This window comes from Gordionus sp. m RMFG-2023, chromosome 1 (genome assembly GCF_954871325.1).
Source record: "Gordionus sp. m RMFG-2023 chromosome 1, tfGorSpeb1-WG-v2, whole genome shotgun sequence".
Lineage (NCBI taxonomy): Eukaryota > Metazoa > Nematomorpha > Gordioida > Chordodea > Parachordodidae > Gordionus > Gordionus sp. m RMFG-2023.
Genome location: NC_088775.1, coordinates 60,949,794 through 60,971,469, shown reverse-complemented (window position 1 = coordinate 60,971,469; position 21,676 = coordinate 60,949,794). Strand labels below are relative to the sequence as shown.

At 31.3% G+C, this 21,676-nt stretch overlaps 1 protein-coding gene across 3 annotated transcripts in view; it reads right to left on the bottom strand.

The window, feature by feature from the left end:
* The window catches only part of LOC135931274 (phosphatidylinositol 4-phosphate 3-kinase C2 domain-containing subunit alpha-like), a 78,811-nt gene that overhangs the window by 26,723 nt on the left and 30,412 nt on the right, over positions 1–21,676 (bottom strand). For 2 of the 3 annotated variants that reach the window (XM_065468270.1, XM_065468272.1), the window contains 2 exons: positions 13,228–14,092; positions 9,722–10,067 (listed from right to left, as the gene is read on the bottom strand). In XM_065468270.1, the coding sequence (XP_065324342.1) occupies positions 9,722–10,067; positions 13,228–14,092 (1,211 nt within the window). The remainder of the gene's footprint in view (positions 1–9,721; positions 10,068–13,227; positions 14,093–21,676) is intronic. The other variant, XM_065468271.1, reaches the window with a different exon arrangement.

Sequence of the window (21,676 nt, the reverse complement as noted above, 5' to 3'; positions counted from 1 at the left end):
GTTTTTTTAACATAATAAAAAATGAATAGTAATCCTGCTAATTCAGAATAAGATTTTCCTTAAGATTCTCTTTCCTCCATTCAATAATGTTTCAAAATCCGGATTTTTAATCATCTTTATATTTCCATTATTATACCTCCAGATATTTCTTTTATTTCTCAAATGATAATCTCTCAGAGACGATTGAAATGGTTATGTATATTTAAAAATTTTTAAAAAAATGATTAAATTGAAGGAGGTCGGATATTTTTGACTGGAATTGTTTTTTGTTAATAATATCTTCTAGCTCGTATTATATTAATATTTTAGTTGTATGAATCTCTATTGACGAATTACTTGGATCGTCGATCTATAAAAATAAATAAGCATCGTAATCATGCTATTACTATTGATTGATATTTCGATCCTTTAGGATAAATTTACTTTCACATATGATAAATAAATAAAATAATTTTTCATTTATTAAATAACACAAGTTGAATTGAAATTTTATTAAATATATTTATTGTTATTAATGACATAATTTATTAGGTTTGTCAAAAATTTATAAAAATCTTTTTATTGATAAATCAAAGATGCCCCGAGTCATGAAATCTATTGGCTAAATCTTGAGGTTTATGTAATATTTGTTGACTAACCACTATAGTTAGGTAATTACTATATTTTAGCCGTTTAAGCCAATTTTTAGCCGGCTTAAAATAGGCTGAACTAAGTTTTTGGCCGAAAACTATCACTTTGGCCTCGAGGTTTTTCTTAAAAGGATAACAGCTCCAATTTGGGAGAAACAAATATAAATTAAAGCGCCTTAATATTAACATTCTCCGGCAGATGCCTGAAGATTGAGTAAAATTAGCCAACATTTAGCCATTGTCTAACTATACTAACCATAGGTCATCTTTAATTATATAATGGTAATTATTATTTATGAGTATCATTTAGGTTTATAATTAAAAGTAGGAATGCACCGATATTTTTATCGGATCGGGCCGATATTTCACCCATTTTAAAATATCGGTTATCGGCAAATATTATAAAATTTTCCGATCCAATCTGATAAAAAATGACGGTTTTAACAAAAATAAAATATTATATATCTAAAAACTATTTATTTTTATAAAAAAAATCTAAATTCATTTTTATGTTAAATTTTTCTAATAATAATAATTATTTAATAAACATTCTGCCATATTGTTATTTTCTTTGCGCATTCTGTTATAAAAGTGTGCGATAATCTCTTCAAAATCTGTTTTTAGTAAAATTGACAGTCCCCATCGTCGCACTGACCACTGATAAATTGGAAATGACATTTCTAAAAAGAAATCTTCGATATATTAATTTTAAATATTTATTTCAAATTTCATAATATATTTGTATATTACTTATTATGTAAATAGATTAATGTTATTACTTATATAAATAAATGATTTATAAATAAAAATATTTTATATACTTTTAGAATTGCAATTGAATTGAATATAAACTATAACTGATTTATAATTTATTTAAATGACATATTATGGTATAGTTAAATTATATATGTTATACTAATAAAAAGTATATTAATAATAAATAAAACCATTGGTATCTTTACAGAATACAAAATTAAATATGATATCGGATCGGTAATCGGCCGATATCAATTTAATATGGGAATGTCGGATCGGATCTGATCGGCCTCCAAAAAGTGGTATCGGTACACCCCAAAAGTATGGGTCGATATCGTGAGTATCCGTGCATCTCTGATATAATACATTTTTGTAGTTTGAAAAAATTAATGTATTGAATAAAACAAGGATAACCGAGAATTAATGATAAAGGATAGTATTAATTCTAAAAAAAGAATGTGCAAAATTATTGTTGAAATAAAAAATAATCATTCAAAACTTTTAATGACGAAAGTAAAAAATGACAAACCCTTCCTAAAATAAAATATCTCAAACCAGATACCTAAGGTCAAATTTTTAGGCCAGGGATTTTTTTTTCATTAAACCCGGCTTGAATTTTTAAAAATTTAATAATTTCTTTAAAATAATTTTGGCTGTAAATAATTGCAAAAAAAATAAAGAGAAGAAAATGAAGCAAATATGTTAAATTGTCTATCTTCTTCTTCTCCGTTTAATGGCGATTTCCAGGTTTACCCAGTTTTATCTCTGATTTTTCTTTTCCATTTTTGATGATCCTGAGCATCAATATTTGTAAAATTCATTTTTCTCATATCCACCGCTATCACCTTTATCCACGTCATCTTGAGCCTTCCTCTAGGTCTAGGTTCTCCTTTCTATCAAGTTGTATTTCTTTTCCCAGTCATCTTTTGTCTTACGTTCCAAATGCCCAAACAATTTTAGTCCATTTCTTCGCCTTACCACTTCAATCATTCCTATACCCAACCTTGCTCGCAATTCCTAGCTAGTTTTTCTCTCTCTCAGAGATACCCCACACATCCATCTAATCATTCCCATCTCTGTTCCTTCTAATTTGGCTTCGTAGGTCGCTTTTATTGCCCATGTTTAGCCACAATAAACTAAACACTCTCACACAGCTTACGTACACTCTCCTTTTTTAACTTCAGAGACTTTTTTATTTCTTAAAATAGACGACATCTCTCTGAACTTCTTCCATGCTTGTCTGAACCTTGCAACAACAGCGGAATCTACACTACGATCTGCGTTTAGCATATCACCCATATAACAAAACTTATCCACTTTTCCGAGGGTTAACCCATTGACAATATCCAAACCACCATTTTCTATGTTATCAGTATTATGTATCCCTTTTATGCACATTCTACAAATAAAGGTCATTCTTGCAAACATCAGACTTCCCATTTTCTCGCTACATCTTTTATCCACCCATTTCTGGCATCTGGTGCATTGGATTGAATTTCTAGCAAATCCTTTCCCACATATACCACAACCACTTACTGGATATCTCCATCTTTAGATTTACCCCATATCATCCATCACCTTTGTCTTTACTGCATTCATTTTCAGGCCCTTTGCTTCCATAGCCATCTTCCATCTAATAATTTTATCCATCAATTCTTCCTCACTGTTTGCTATTAATACAAAGTCATCTGCATATAATAGCTCCCAGGGAAGTCATTCACGCGTCTCTCTAGCCACCACATCCATTACTAAGATAAATAATAATAAACTAAGCACGGATCCTTGATGAAATCCTACCTTCACTTCAAAGCTTTTACTATCTTCATCATCCGCCCGTACAACAGTTTGTGCTTCCACATATATTACCATCACTGCCATAACAACCATTCTTCCACACTTGATTTTCTCAAGACCCATCTAGTAAACTCGTGCGGCACCCTGTCAAATGCCTTCTCCAAATCAACAAACGCATAATAGTTTCATTTCCTTTGCAAGATAATTCTGTATTTGTCTTACCACGAAAATTGCAACTGTCGTGCCTAACCAAACTGCATTCCATCAATTTTTGTTTGTTCCCTTATCCGCTTCTCTAACACCCTCACAAATATTTTCATTGCATGTTTCAAGAGTTTAATAGCTTTATAAGACCTGTAATATAAAGTATCACATCTTCCCTTGTATATTGGAATAATTATATTTCGCAATCCTCAGGAATAGTATCTTCTGTGACAATCAGGGTTGCCAGGTCAAAATTTTCAAATTGCTGGAGAAATTTAGTATTTTGCAGGAAAAATATGAAAATTGCGGTAGAAATATAAAAATTGCTAAAAAAAAATTTTTGCGGGCCAATTGACTTAATTATCCGCCTATTGTTTTTTATAATTTATAAATGCAAAGTCGGTAAATATTTTTCAAAATAAAATAACATCTTAATTTATTAAAATATATTAATTTATAAAAAAAACCAACGATCTTTTTTAAATATAAAAGAATGTAAACAAAGATAAAATTTTATAAAAAAAAACAAACAATTTTTATTTTACAATATTTTATGCGAATATTCCGCAAGACCGCAATTGGAAATCTACCGTGTGTGTGTGTGTATAACATTATAGGGATAGGCGCTGAATTATCACGTATCAAGTTTTATTACATAATAAGATAATATTGTACTCATTTCAATGATAATTATTTTATTTATTATAGTTCAATCACATTATTATAATCAGTGCAGGGGAGTGTATGTAGATACACTAAAATATTCTCCATAAATAAGAAATAATACAGATGCAACTACAGTTGCGGCAATTGTAATCACTTATCTTGTATTACAACATTCATAGAGCTACTTATCATTACAATGTAGGTAGACTATCCCCATAATATTTAACGACTCCAAGATAAATGAAAACTTTACTTGTAGAAAAAAAATGAGCAAGATGAGCAAGGATATCATCAATGTTTTAGAACCCGAATCCAGGAGGTCAATTCTTGACGATTTGATGGGCAACATATGCAATTCTAACAGATGCAACTAATAAGGGAAATATTAAAATATTTCCTTGATCCTCCGCTATTTCAACAAAATTTGGGACGTTATCAATTAAACTATTAAATTTTTTCCCCTCAAATAGTGAAAAATCCATAGACATAGCTAACCATATAATGGTAAATATAACAGACTCGGGATTATCAATAAATTGCATGTCAGCTTTCTGATCTGATAATGCCTCCGAGAATTTGGAAAAAACCAGAGTGTATTTATAGAATTAAGTCAGCACAATGTAGGTTGCGATTTGTTCCTAATACCCGCCATCGATAGAATTATAAAATTTTATACACCTTTAAAAAAATATTTCTTAAATATAGATTATAAAAGCTGTCCTCATTTTGAAAATTTTTTTCAATAGTGAATGGCAGAGATATATTTAGGAATGATTTCACATGTAGGAAATCTACTACACGCTGTTAATGTGCAGATGCAATCAGAAGAATCTTAACAAAGATTCATAAAATTATACTGCAGATGTGTTCATCTTTACAGTTAAAAATTGACAATAAATTTTATGATGCCATTGTTAAAACTATATTAAAATGTTCAAATATTTTAAAAATACAGATAGACATTAATGTATTGTTTGAGGAGATTGTAATGCTCTCATTTTTGATTTACAATGTAAAAAATATATTTATTTTATGCGAATGTATAAATACGATTTTATAAAATATAGAAAAAATGGGAAAAATTAAATAGTTATAATGTTAATTATATTTTATATGAGATTTAAATAATGGAACTAAACGTTTACCGTCGTTATTGAGATATTTATAAAATTTCTGGCATGACATATTATAAATTTGTTTAACCATTAGCTCGGCCTCTAATGTTGTTAAAGCAATCTGATTTCTCTCCTTTTTCCAGACAGTTCTCATCAGGCTAAAAATGCGCTCGGATGAGGCATTAGAATGAGGTAAGGAGAAGACATATTGGCATATTTTTTCCAAGCATGGGGATTTATTGTTATTACGAAAAAATTCTACATATTTTCCCTCTGCTTTTAGACCATCTAACTTTGTATTCTGGCGAATCATAAAAAATAGAGAGAATTACAATCTCCTCTAACAAGACATCAATGTCTTTCGGTATTTTTAATATATTTATTAAATTACAAAAACCATCAATTGATGGTTTCTGTTCCAAGGTCATAATATTTATACATTTGTAAATAGAGTTATTAAAATCAAATTTTGATTGTAAATATTCTAAAATTGTCTTAATAAAAATATCTGTTTCATTTAAAAATATATTAATTAGAGTATTATTTGATCATTTTAATATAATATTTTTAGCAATAGCGCCATAAAATTTATTATCAATTTTTAACTGTAGAGATGAACAGAGTTGTAGCATGATTTTGTGAATCTTTATTAATAAAGAATATTTTGATTGCAACTGAATATTAACTGCATGAAGTAGATTTTCTACAGGTGAAACTAATCCCAAATATGCTTTTGCCATTTCATACTCGAAAAAATTTTTAAAAATTTTTGGACAGCTTTTAAAATCTTTATTAAAGAAGTATTTTTTTAAGGATTTGTAAAATTTTAAAATTCTATCGATGGCAGGTATTAATGATAACCACTGATTAGGAACATATCGCAACAACTCACACCATTCCAAGTCAGACCACTCCACCAACTCTTTTAATTCATTAACTCTTTTAGTTGAACTAAATTCGTTAAAACATTTCATCACAATTATTTCGACATCTACAGATAGTACATTCATTGACTTCTTGCAAGAATTATGTAGTATATGGCATATACTGCCAATTGGTATTGATTCATTATTGTGCTGCCTCAATTCGGTAATACACTTTAGTTTTTGCCAAAATTTACAGAGGCATTATCAGTGCAGAAAGCTGACATGCAAATCATTGATAACCCTGAATCAGCTATATTTACCATTATGTGGTTAGCTACATCGTTGGACTTTTCCCTATCAAGGAAAAATTTTTTAACAGTTTTATTGAAATATTCTTATTCATGTTAAAATAGTGAAGGATCAAGGGAAATGTTTAATATTTCCCTTATTAGATGCATCTGTTAGAATTGCATATGGATGCCCATCTTTCAAATCGTCTAGAATTGACCTCTAGGATTCAGGTACTAGAACACTTGTGATAGCCTTGCTCATTTTTGTTCTACCACAAGTAAGATTTGAACTTATATTGGAGTCGTTAAATATATGGGAAAGATTCGACCCGCATTGTGATGATATAGCTCTGTGAATGTTGAACTACATGATAGTTTTATACGATTTCCGCAACTGTAGTTGCATCTGTATTATTTATTATTTTTGGAGAATATTTTTATTGGATAAAAATAAAACAGGATAGAAAGAAATTTACAAACTGGACATTTTAAAATAAATATTTAAAATTTATAAAAATATAAAAATAATCAATTACTGTCTCTCAAAATTATTATTTATATATTAAAAACGTTAAAATACTAAAAAAAAAATGCGGGAGAAATTAAAAAATCGCGGTAGATTACCAATTGCGGTATTTTTGCGGGAGAGAGATGTCTGCGTGTAAACTAAAAAATTGCGGGAGTCTCCTGCTGATGGGGAGAGACATGGCAACCCTGGTGACAATAGATTGGCTAAATTCATTTAATTCAATCCCTAAGTTATCAGAACCTTTAGATATTTTTGATAACACTCTCGTTAAAACCGCTGCCTTCCGTTTTTTTAATCTTTGTCAATGCTCTCTTAGTTCGTTTTTGCCAAATTTAGACCATCACCTTTGCATAACTAACAACATTATGCCAGTCATTCTCTTAGTTCAAGTCCTTTCAAGATCTTCCAGGTATTCTTAATACCACCACTATCAATCACCATTTTTCCTTCCATATTTTTCAAACATTTAACAACTACCACATCCTGCCTCTTTTTTGCCATCTGGACCACATTTCCTATTCCTTCTGTGCTTTCCATATTTATAGCAAAGTCCTGCTTTTGTTCTTCTAGCGCTTTCGCTATTAATATATTGGTATTTCTTATCACCACCTTGTAAATATTGTTAACATTATTTTCTTTATTATTATACCATTCGAAGCACGAAACACCTCCGTTCCTCGCCCATAGCTTTCGCTACCTCCGGATTCCACCACTATGTCTCCTTGTGTTTAGGTGGCCATTTTGTCTATTCACCCTCAGTTGTCCTCACCCAGGCTTTCTTCATGGCTACCCACTTGTCATTTACCCCAGATGCTTGTCACCTCCTCCTTTCTTATTGCCAATGTCATATTAAATTGACGTTTAGCACTCTCCTTCTTCAATTTCCAAACAATCAGCCTTGGCATAAACTGTCTTTTAGTAATCCTGGCATTTTTAAAAGTGAGTTTTCCTATAACTAGTTGATCTCCCGATATCACTTCCACATTTTTTACTAAGCACCTATCACACTTACTAACAAATAATCCACCTCACTTTTAGCACTATCTGACATGTAAGTTACCAGCTTCTCTGATTTTTTCTTAAACATTGTATTATAATCATATCCATCGCATCACCAAATATAAACTCCCCTTCCAGAATTCTCATGCCGTAACTAAATCCACCATGTAGACTCACTACTCGCCGCATGTCCATTCAGATCACCAGCCAGGATAATTCCCTTTTCATTTGCCAGTCTCGATGTCACCTCCATAAGACTGTCCCAAGATGTATTTTTCTCTTCTTCACTAACTTGAGGAATGTATGCCGAAATAATATTTCATAACTTTCTACCAAAAATCATCTTGATAATCATTATCTGGTTATCTAGTTTTTTAATCTCGATTACTTTGTCCACCCATTTCTCTGCAACCAGCCTTATTATTATTACTTCCTTGCCAGAAAAACTTATCGTTTTTACTTGTCCTACCAATCATTCTTGCACTATTATCTTTCCATCTCGTCTCTTGTATGCAACACACATCTATATGTCTTCTATGCAGTGTATCGACCACTTCACCCGCTTTTCCCTTCATGCTCTCAACATTCCATGTCAACTCTTACTCTATTCTCCCGTAAACTGGTTTCTAAACATATTATCAGGTTGATGGCCGTCATATATTTCATTTCGAATCATGGTCCCACCAGGTTTCCCATCCCTCTTTTTGTAGTAGGCTGATGAGGAGGCCCATGGAGTACTTTGGGTTGTACCCTGCCCATGCTTTGTTGCAATCATCAGGAAATTTTGAAACAAGGTTTTACAATCGGATGCCCTTCCTGACAACAACCCCTTTAGATGGGTTTTACACCCATCCGAGGAGACAGTAATCCTTCTTGACCCAGACCACAAGAACCTTTTAAAACTCTATTAGCCGCCAAAAGACATTTCCCCTCCCCCGCCATGATGAGGCTGAAGGTAAATGTTTCAAAATTGATAAAATGATCCGGCTCGGGTTAGAATTTTTTTATTATTTTAAATCTTATCTTTCTGGGTTGTAAATATAAATTTTTTATGTCCAGCCCAGTTCTTTTAAATCATGCTATTTCAGGATCATTTAAAATAAACATTTGTCGTGGGATCTATTGATCTGCATCAGGTTTAATTTTTCAAGCCCGGTCCGGCCCGAAATTTTTTTAAAAAAGTTTTGCCGGCCTGGCTGGAACCCGGAATTTTTTTAAAAAGTTTTGCCGGCCCGGCCTGAACCCGAATTTATTTAAATATAGAAATTAATTTTTATAATTACTCAAAATAAAAGATATATGTTATATGGCGTCTGGTTTCTATCCCGACCCGGTCCAAATTTTTTAAAAAATATTAGGCCCGACCCAGTCCGAACACAATTTTTTTTTTAAAATAATAGGCCCAGCCCGACGGTCAGGGACTATTTTTGCAGATCTCTAGTGGGAACTACTATAGCTTCCATGGAACTATTATATTTTGTTTGGGTTAGACATTTTAAAATTTGTTCTAATTATATAATCAATAAATATAAATTCCAATAAACAATAAGTTCTTTTAAATAAAGAAATCAAGTAGGCAAATTCTATTGATGACTTTTTAAAGGTACAATCCACTTTTAAAGTTTTTAATAGTTAATAGAGGAACCAAATATTTAAAACTTTAAAAAAAATGCTAAGACTAGTAGTGGAAAAGCGATATAGATAGACCTCTAGTTAAGACTGAGAAATGCTAAAATCATAAGATTTTTAAAAATTTTATTAAATGAAACGTTAAAAAAAGTGGAATTTTAAAATTTTTGGGACTTTTAAAAAGTAATAAAATTAATAATATGACTTAAGTTATATATGTAAAAATTTCTCATGTGTTTAAAACTCGGGAAGAAGCAAAAAGAGCCAAGAGTTTATGTCCAAGGAATGTGAACCCAAATTACCGACATCTATTTCACCTATCGAGTTTTTTTCCTTTATTTTAATTCGTTTCGGGACCGAAGACTCGTCCAAAAATCGGTACACATGTATAGCGTTCGTCCAGGCCCAAGAATGTGATGACGCAATAACAAGCGGGATGCAGAGATGCAGGGGTAACAATTGCAGCAAAACGCATCGCTTGTCCCAAATAGTTTCCGCTTCGTCCTCTGCCAAAGGTAAGAGACACTCATATTTATGTAGAGCATGTTTAATATCAGCCAAGACAGAAGGTTGGAGCAAAGTGCGCGAATCTTTCGTTATATAACATTTTTTTCAAAAATTATATTTAAAGATTATAAATTTTTAAAAACAAAGGGGAAAAACCATTTAAAAAATCCTTCCAGAAATCCTTAGAAAAATAATAGAGGTAAATTAATTTTATTATTAAAATTTAAGGTTTTTTTTGAAAAATAATAATAAAATAATTTTTATATTAAAAATTTAAACTTTTTATTGCAACTTAATATTTATACATCAAATTTCATAAACATTTATTTTATTGTTAAAATTTAAGTTTTTTATGAAAAATAAAATATACTCTAAAAAAATAAGATATTAACTAAAAAAAATAAAAATCTGTCAATCCCGACCCTAACATACATTGTTAGATTCAACCCTACCTCAGTCTTACTTTTGCTTTTATAATTTGAGTTTAAATATTATACTATCTAAGAAACAATTAAAAATTATGTGTATTTCATATTGCCATCTAAATAAAAGTATATTTAACCCCCATATTCTAATCAATATACATATTCATATAAAGTTGCATTTTATTTAATTTGTGTATATATAAATTTTATTCCGTTTAAATATAATAAGTAAAGTTAAAATACAATCGAATTTATTAATTATTGTAATTAATATAAAAATAATTTGTATGATTGATGTCGAATAATTCTTTATATATAGAAAAAATTTCTAAAAAATTTCTAAAAAATATTGAAAAAACATATCAATATCAGTTATTCTAATTGACATTTTTATAAAACAAAAGGATATGCATTTTTAATATTTATTTATCGGGTCGAACACCTCCTAAAACCCGAACCGAGGCCAAGAAAAAATCTTCTATGTCCGAACCCAACTCGAGGCTCGGGTCAGGTTTGGACAACCCGTGCAGGCCTCTAATCATTGAGCACCCTTACAAATTTTTGATCATATTCTTTCTTTTACACGAGGACTGGATGATGGGCTTTTGCTCGTGTATACCCAATTTTAAAAAAATATAATTTTGAAGCTGTTATAGGTGTTATATTTATATATTTCCTAATGAGATGAGATCCCAATAGGCCATTAAAGAAGGGTGGAAGAAGGTAATGGCTAAAGAAAACTTAGGGTGTGTCCTGGTTCGACTTATGATATTATTTAATATTTAAAAAAAATTTCATTTTTTGGATAAAATTAGAACAAAATAGTATTTTGTGTAATTTAAAATCAAATTATTAAAATTAATTTCAATAATTTAATTAGCACCTTTTGACATAATATAAGTGGTGCTAATATATAATATTAAAATCTTTTTCAAAAAAATGATAATGATTAAGGCATTCTTATTCAGTCTAATTACAATATTTAAAAAAAGAAAAAAGGTTTTAAAAAATTAATGATTAGAAGTTATAATTTTTTAGTAGTTGTAATTTTTTTAAATCATACTAGCAAAATTGAATAATTTTGATTAGATATTTATTAAGTACATTCATAGGGGTATCTAGGATTTTGCTAAGGAGAGGGGAAACACTATTAGGTGAATTTATTTTTCCCATAAATTTACTGAAGTTGTTGACCTTTGATTATAAAAATAATATTGGGTTTTCACTTTTATATATTAAAATGCTTTTTTTTTAAAAAAATTGAATTATAGTCGTTATTTTAAAAAGTTATTAATTATTAATTCCTCTTTCAAATTCTTCCTAGGGATGTACCGATATTTTATATCGGATCGAGCCGATATTCCACCCATTTTAAAATATTGGTTATCGACAAATATAAAATTTTCCGATCCAATCAAGGATTCCAATATGAAAATGCGGCGAAAATTAATTTTAAAAAAAATTCCAATGTTTCTAAGTTTTACTGTAGGGCAAGAAGAAATGTACAATAAATAAAAATAGAGAGAAAGACTATAGAAGAGATAAGAATTGAAGAGAAAATAGGAACAAATATGTAACAGTTGTGGGCAACCAGGACATATTTCACGGCATGTGAATAGACGGAAGATTTTAAATGCGTGAAGTGTGGCCGAGATGGACATGTAATTTGTAGAAGTAAAATAAGAAGTTTAAGATGTGGACAGTGATCATTTACAAGACAAGTGACTAACGGAATTTAATTTTAAAAATAAAGTAAATTTTGCATGTCTGAATTTTATATAAATAAGAGAATTAACAAGAAGAGTCTAAAGATAAAGTTGTTAAGAAAATAATGAAGAATTGGTGAATAAAGAAAAAACAAAAGAAGCAAGATAGAGTAGAGGTCAGCTTGATAAGTTTTAAAGAATAAAATATTGACAAGAAAAATATTTTATAGCAAGAATAAGAGCCAGACAATTGGGCGGTATTATTAAAATTTTAGGCTTTTATGAGATGAGATTGATAGACATTAACAAAGAGATAACTTTGTGAAACTAAATTAAAGACAAAGCCTAGGTTGGAGCGACATTAAGAACATAGGAATTTGTTTGAAAAGGTTTAAAAAATCAACAATAGAGATCGAGAAATAAATGATGGCAATAAGACTAAGTTATCTAATTTAGAAGTTAATTAAGAGATAGTTCTTGATAACGATCACCAGAGATTTTAATTAGATATAAAAGCAAAATAGAAGAGAAGATATTAAGAGATATAAATCTAATAGAGGTAACTAAAAACGTCAACAACTGAATACTAAATCAGGAGAATGGAAATAAAGAAATTGTTGAAGAGAGGTTTCACAAAGAAATAGAAGATATATTAAATAAATATCATGAAGTTTTTAAAGAAAGGAATGTTAAAAGATTCTGAAGTTGATATAAGATTAGTTGAGAATTATCCACCTAAATTTTGTGATATGAGAAGATTGTCAATCCAATGGATGAAAATAAATAGATAAAGAATTAGATAAATGATTAAAAGGCGAGATTAAGATTTTGAAAATATGGAAAGAAAATAGGTTTTAAGGCGATTTGAATAATAAAGATATAAATAATTGGGTAAAAAAGAAAAACAAAGAATAAGATTATAAAGTTATTTATAGCTGAGGTTATGGTGAAGATTTACTTTTTCGTGTATTTATAAAAATATGAAGTTAAAAAAAAATCAGATTAAAACCAAAAATATATGATTTTTTAAACTTCTTTTAAAAAATCCATTACTGTGAATAACTAGTTCCTTTTAGAAAAATGAGACAAACACTCTGAAATTTAGATTATACCAATTTCATCGCTATTATCCAATATAGTAAAAGTTTTGTTGCCATCACTTAATTCATCGCTCTCAGAAGATAAGGTCACTAGCGGCAGGTCTCGTTCAATACATGTTTGATCCATTATTGTATTAAAAATTGTTCTATTAGACTGCATTACGGAAAGACTATCGGGTGGGAAGTAAAAGCGGTCCACTGAATGTAAAAGATCAAATTGTAGCAAGATAGGACGAGCATGAAAATTTGAAACGGACCTTTCCCGGCTTTCAGAGGCTAGAAGAGGGGTCAGCGTGGTAGATATGAGTGGGTATTGTGGATTTAAAACGGTTGCGGAAACATCATCATAATTGGACGTGCTACGCTGATTTGGAAGAAGTGTTATGAGACGGGGCCCAGACCTAATGGTATCGTGCTCATCGAAAACGGAGAAAGTGGTAGAGACCGGTGAGCATCCGATTAAATCAGAACGAGGAGCTAATTGGTTGGTTCCCCCACTAAAACCGATTCCCAAGAGTGGATCGTTGGAAGGAAATAAGGGATGAGCCGAAACGGGCAAAGATGAGGTGGTGAGCGGTAATACTAAGCTGAAAGTCAGATAGGACTCGAGGGGTAAAAGGCATATTTTCGTTTGGAAATTGATGCATGAATCAATAACGTACTTGAACTTGGTAACGGATCCCCCCTGGAGGTCGCCTGAGGAACGCATCTGATGGTCGAATTCAAGGAACGATGATAAGTTTTGGTGTTGAGCGACGGTGTTGATGGGAACTCTTTGGATCTCTAAAGTTTTGGTTCCATGGCATAGATCTATCTGTAGGTAACAGCTCTGAGTAGATATATCAAGTTGACGGGATATGTTATGAAGTGATTTTATCTAAATTTTTAACGATTATAATAAAGCACCTTTATTTCGAATTACCATTTGTTTTTGATATAATGTTATCTTAAAAAATTAGATAAGATCGGAATAAATAAAAAATAATATCTAGGCTGAATTTCAAAGAGGTAGATGTATATCTTTCATTTAAAATTTTTTTATACGACTTAAATTTGATGAAATCATATTTCAGAATATAGTATAACCGGTAACAAAAATAATAATGAAGCATATTTATTGAAAAAAACAAAAATATAAATCCTCATTATCATTTTTATTATCATTTATAATATTTAAATTCCTATCAAATTATTAAAAGAAATAAAGATTAACAGTACCATCTCTCTTTTCTTATCGGTTTAGAAATTTTTTTTGATTTTTTTTTATAAATTCAATTCATAGCAATATGTTGACTAAAAATTTTAATCTATGAAGATTAATTCTTTTTGAGTAATAATTTATTTTAACACTTTATAACATGATTTAATATATTTTATATTATATATAAAAAAAAATTTTATTTATATCTTCCCCATAAAAAATATATTAATATGCCTTCAAAGCTCGTTGGATGATTGAGTTACATTGTGTGTGCCTGATGAATCGACCATTGCAAGGACGACAATGTATACTATGTCTTCCGTTCGTGTCCACGGATAAGTTATAAATTAAGAACATGTGAGGGTAGGTGATGGAGCAGTTTAGATGAATACTAATGGCATCATAGATAAGTTCGTTGTTAGAAAGTTGAAGATTGACGGAAGGAATGGCTTCGAGAAATTCATGCCTGGTACCATTGAGCAGAGAAGAAAATATAGTGCGGTTTGTGTTCAGTAGATTGAAAACTTAATAAGTATTTTAACAGAGAGCAACTACAGGCGTATCCCCAGGGTTGTGGGAGAATAAGAATCAGCATTGATCCATCCAAAAATTTATTGCCTCGATTAAAGAAGAGTTTCCTTTAGAATGATGGGTGTAGGTTATTTGCTTTGACAAAAGGCTATTCGATATAAAAAAAGTCATTGCTAGGTCGTAAGGGGAACCAAATTTAGTTGGAAGCAAAGTTTGAGCCCAAGCAGTTTCGTTGAATCTGAGACTAACTTTTTTTAAGTTGGGTTCTTTATTCATTCTGCGTATATTTTGATGAGAATATTTAAAAATCGGTGTTGAGCGGAGTGTTCCTTAGAAAAAAAAAAAATTTAATAAGAAAAAAGATTTGTTCTGGAAAAAGAGCTTAGGCCACCAACAATACAACCGAAAAATAGATTTCATCGCGTTTATTCCAGGATGTCCCCGATGTAGTGTCTTCAATATTGCATTCCTAACTTTAGTTGGCATTATCAATCTACCATTCCGTTCGACTATTTCTCTGTTTACTGTTAGTACTTCTCGCTGGGTTGGAAAATCACTAGATCCTGTTCTTCCTTCCTATCAAATCCTCTCCAACCTTTTCAGTATGTCGTGCCACTTATTTTAGTATCGGATCTTATATCGAATTTCTTTGCAAGTTTCCCTCTGAAACCTGCATATCCTCTATTATGATATTAAGAATCGCCAATGTGTGTTTTATATCTTGATTCGGTATAAATCGTAACGGTAACCTAGATAATGCGTCGACTATAAGAGCTTTACGACTCTGTATTCCACGTTAAAATTGTATGCGGTCATCTTCCAGGCCCAACGAGTCAGCCGAACAACCGTTCCAAAGGCTTATGGTCTGTCCTATGAAATTTTTCTAATTTGAACAGTAGTGTCCACGCTTCTTTATCACTTGGAGCATACTGTTTTTTTACTGCAACAACTACTAAGACGGAAATGCGCTGGGTTTTTCCTGGTTTTGTGAAACTCGATGAAGTAAGACTGCTCAGCATCACACTCCAAAATCAACGGCAATTGAGCATTGTACAGCGTTAACGTTTCTTCTGCTTATATGAGTGTTTTAATTTTGTCGAACCTCCTGTGCCACTATTGTCCAACATCATTGTACTTTTAAGCTAGTCAATCGGTGTAATTGCTACCTCACTATGAAGATTAGGAATGAACCGTTCATGATACGTGCAAGACCAAGAAATGAATGATGAACATTCTTGGGATTAGGTGCGGCCTGGATTGCTTTTATTATTCGCTTGGGTGTAACCCCAATCTGGTTGATAACAACACCTAAAAATGAAACAGAATTCCGTAAATATTGAACTTTTTCAAATTTAGCTTTGAGACCTGCTTCCTGCAACCTATCGAGTACCATTTTAGCCAGATGTTCGGCGTCATTTTTGCCGGAGATAATTACACCGTCCAGATATTATCCAGTCATCGGGCTATATTGCAAAACATTGTCCACGAAACGCTGGGAAATAGTTGGCGCAAAAACTAAAACGGCATTCTTCGGTATAGAAAATATCGTTTATGCGTCGAGATTACCAAATATTCTTGGGACTCTGGCTCCACGGCAATTTATAGATATGCGTCCATTAAATCTATCAATGTAAATCAGCCCCCCCCCGAATCTTTACCAGTAAATTATCCAACATTGGAATAACGTGATGATCATATAATAGATGGGGATTTAAACTATCCTTGAAATCTGCGCAAATACGAATCTCACCATTGTTCTTCCTGACATTTACCATTGGGGTTGCCCATAGCATCCTACTTATAGAGGAATCAATTGGCTCTAATATCTCCGCAGCAACGAGGCGAGCTAGTATTAGTTAGACTGATCTGTGTAGGGGAAAAGGTAATCGACTAGCTGGAAAAGATTTTGGAACAGCCGTATCTTTTAACTGGAGTAGCATTACTAAATTAGGTATCAACTTATGTTAAAAACGGCTTTGAGTTTAGCTAATGTCCCCATTGAGTATTCCGTTAATGACATTTCGCGGCCCGCGGAGGCACCTATTGTATTTGAACGGCCAATCGGGGCATCATAGGACTGATAGCAACTTGCTACAATTGGTGAATGGCCCACGGTAGCCCTATTCGTTTTGATAATCTGTTGTATGCTTACCTCGGTAACTCAAACCCAAATGCTAAAATCCATGGCAATCCAAATAGAGATAGATCATTCAACTTTATTATAATAACTGATAATTTACGATTTTCCTTCTCCACTTGTACACGGACCATGTCATCGCCCATTAAATCCAAGGGCATAACTCCATAGGCTGATAATGAGTTTATGCGAAGGGGTTTGCCAATTTTCTCCCAAATATTCAATCCTATAATGGAGGCTCTGCTTCCGTATCATAGTCAAACGTGACATTGTCCATTTATTTTGGCTGTAATCTTTGCCCTTTTATTTAATCTACCTATCCAAAGATATTTATTGAATCACATGAGGGAAAGTGTGTTTCACTGAATTTAAATTCTGATATACGGGCTTAATATGGGAGCATGCTGCGAAGTGTCCGGTTCTATGGCACTCAAAATTGTCTTTAACTGGGCATAAATATTTTTCATATCAGCTAGCACAATTCTTATATTTATTTTCATAAAACTTGCTATTAGGCTTCCTATAATTATTATTATCTCTTTTAACACACTCTTGTGAATTAGGCATTATATGTTTATCATGTTTAGCTGCCTGATTACACTATTCACAATGTCTTTCTTAATTGCCTCTCAACTCTTTCTGCAGTTTGCCATATCTAGCGCAAATTGGAACGTCGGCGGTTCTTTGTTTATACAATGCTAATGGATATTTAGCCCTAAGATCAATTTCGAGGCCTGACAGGTCTATACCCACAACCATTTAATCTCTTAAATGGTCGTCAGCTCACGCTTTCGCAGTTTGATCCTATTTGCAAACTCTCCAATTGAGTTGTTCCTAATTAACCTTATAAAGACTAATCAACTACCAAAGATGGTTTTATTCTGTTCAAAAATTTGTAGTAAAATACTTCTTAGCTTATCAGATTCAGTAGTTAGAATAGTTTCGGGAAATATTATTTTTAAGAATGTCAATGCCCTCAGCGCTAAAACTCACCATGAACATGTCCTTATTCTCCTGCTCGGTCGGTGTCCAGTTTTTAATCTCATTCTTGCGTCATATAACTGTAACCAACGCTCGATTGTCACATTTACCAGGAGTTTTTCGATCTTATCTATATTTATGACTGTATTGGTTTTGGTTTGAGGCATAATTTTTAACAATTAATAAACTATTTTCTTACTTGTTTTAATTAGAATATTAGGATCCTGTCGATTGCGCCAATAAACAAAGCCGCTTATACTAAACTATACTGAACAGGTTTATTCAATTTTTAATATACAATTTACAAGGTTGTTAATCATATAGAATCGATTGCGGAAATTATAATTGATGCTATGGGTGTTAGGTAGTTAACCTCACTCGATATTATATTAATCATAAATATATATAATCATTATAACCATATTGACGAATATAATAAATATTTCCTATATTACTACAGTGTTAAAAATGTTTCATATATTTTTTTTTCTCTTTAGCTTTCACCTTTTATTTCCTATGTAGTTCATAGGCCTTCTCATTGTGTGCCCATAACTCCTAAGTCTGTTTACCATCTTAGTCTTAATGGGCACTACCTTTAAACTTCCTTGTATTCTTGTACTGCGCACTTTATCCTTTCTTTTACCCCAGTAATCATCCATGTTTCCGAACTATATAATAGTTGGTTGTATATGGAACTGTAAATTTTTCCCTTATTTGTGTGGTATTTTGTCAAATAGCACTCCAGATAGATCTCCACTTTAACCACCCTTGATTAATTTTACTCTAACTATTTTTATATTGTGCCGTTTATTTGTATAGTGGAGCCCAAATATTTGCAGCTTTCAATTTCCGATATCTGCCATTCATTTATATCAATACTCTCTGTTTCATCTCCTCCTATCACCATATATTCCGTCTTTTCTCTATTTACTTTTAGTCCGTGCTTTTCTAGGATATTTATCGAACTCTCTAATCATTCTTTCATTTCATCCTTGGATTCGGCAAGTATCACAATATCATCTGCAAATACACCAGATAAGTTTTCTTGGAAAGCCCTGTATTTTTCACTCATTTGCCTAATTGCATGGAGAGCATCGGTTGTTGATCTTCCATGCATAAAGCCAAACTGAGTCTCTCCTATTTCGATTATATCTCTTAATCTTTTTTCTATTATTTTTTCGTATAGTTTTAGACAGTGTGACATTAGTTTTATGCCCCTGTAATTTTGACAATTTTCCATTCCATTTCGTCTCTTGTATGCACGCTATATTAACTTTTCTCTTGTTCAACATTGATGCCAATTCTCTCGTCTTACCGTCCCAATATTCAAACTTGTTAATCTTGTCTTCTTTGCTTTGACCTTTACTTTTTTCACAGGATGGAGGTCTACACCCGGGAACGCCCTAGCTTTCATATTCACATTTCCATTTGTTTCCTTCATTTTGTTTATTGGACAGGTATCCTTAGCACCCGGCTGTCCAGGCCTGTTGGTGACCGGTGGTGTCATCTCTAAGCTCCGAAATTCATCATACCATATGTCTTTACACATCAGTCATCGAAGAAAAACTTGAGTACTCCTTGCCAGGATTGAACCTGCGTCCTTGTTCGTATTTCTGTTTCCAAGCATACATCTAACCCATTAGGCCACCCCGGCGATTGAAAAAAATGTATTATTCTAAAATAAATTATAAAATATAAATTAACATACCTTGATGATTCATTCTATATTAATTTAAATTACGACTGTTTAAAATTAAAAACAAAAATGAATAAATAAAATAAAAATGAAGAAATTTGATCTGAATTAAAAACTCGGCTTAAATTATTTATAAAATTTTTAAAAAATATTATTTTTCCATGTTTTTTAAGAAAAAATTTAAGGTAAGAGTAACATTCTGCGTTACTTTCACTCAAGAAAAATAAATGCATTACTCGTTACCCTTTAAAACAAGTAAAGAATGGCGTTCCTTATTCAGAGATACTCAATACATGCTGAAATACGATTCCGGCAAAATCAGATAATATAAAATTAAGGGTGCCATAAATTATTTGAGATAAATAACATGTTAAAAACCGGGGTAAATGTATCATGGCATTGAATTTTCCATAATCGAAATATTACCCTCTTCCTATCATCTTAATGTATTAAAATTTAAGGAGACTATATAAACTAATGTTAATTTTTTGGCAACCACCAGATTCAAACCTGGGATACACCGTATCAAATACGAACTTTCTGGCTGTGCTAGGCTTATTGTAATTAGGCAAACAAATCTTATATTATATTTTGGTTAAATCTTCATGCCATTATTACCTTTTATTATTCTCATTCAAAAACTAGAGTGTAATTAATGCAGAAAGCCTTATAACATTAATATTATTAGATTTTTAAATATAGATTTTTAAATTAAATGTTCCTCAATCAGCTATTTCAACAAATCCTCGAATTTTGTTGAACAATTTGGAAAGGAAATGATTTCAAAAAAATATCTTCTGATTATTGAACAAGTAAATTAACCAGTAATGTGATAAAGTATATATTTACTTTCAAGAATAATATCAAAGTTTTTTCAATGCGTGGCTAAACGATTGAAATAGTACATTTTTACTGGCCTATATGGACAATAAAAAAAATATCTCAAGACCCACGGTTTAACTTATTTGAAGCATCGGACAGCCCTAATATCTTTCCTCTTTTCATAGTTTTTTTTAGATAAAAAAAGAGTTATTTAAACATGTAGATAACCAATCAAGAAACGAGGAATCATATTTCTCCTAATTTTGATGGGTGAATCAGAAATTTTCCGTTTATTTGATAATGGATGAATCAGAAATTAGTATTTTATGAGGTGTGAATCATAAACTTATTTTTGTTTTGACGAGTTTATTTTAAAATTTTTTATTATTTTCATAGAATGCGTTAATGAAGTATATATCTATTATTACCTTCAATAAACTAATAATTGGAACATGTGAATCAGTGGTCTGTAAATGGCAGCATTCCCAGACCCGGCCCGGTGAGAATTTATTTAATGCCCAGATTAAATTTTTACTAAGGTTGCCATGTCTGACCCTGTTTTAAAATTTTTTTAAATACAAAGACCAAATCAAAATATATGTTGTTGAACTAAAATAAACTTTTAAACTATTTATAATTTTGGGAAGTGGTAAAATTAAAAACACTATACTTTATAAATTATAACTTCTATGAAATTCAGAATTCATCCAATATATATATAAAAAAATTCGCATGGCCTAGCTACTTTATTTTTTGCCTGGCCAGGAATTTTCAGACATTGCAGACCATTGATGTGAATAAACTTTTTTAAATATATTGATTTCATAACATCTGAAAATGTCTATGAACAGGACCGTAGACACGGGGCCCCCTCCCAGAAAAATTTTTTTGCCCCCAAATCTGGCCCCTCGAAAATTTTAGTTATAAAATTTTAATTCACCATTAAAGATTAAATCTAAATGAAATACAATTAAATTTATAGAAAAATATTGTTTATTTTATTTAATTTATACAAATTAATAAACAAGTTGTGAAAACCTAAGCATAAATATTCATTATATTTTTGTGGAGAAACCCAAGAAAATATAATAGG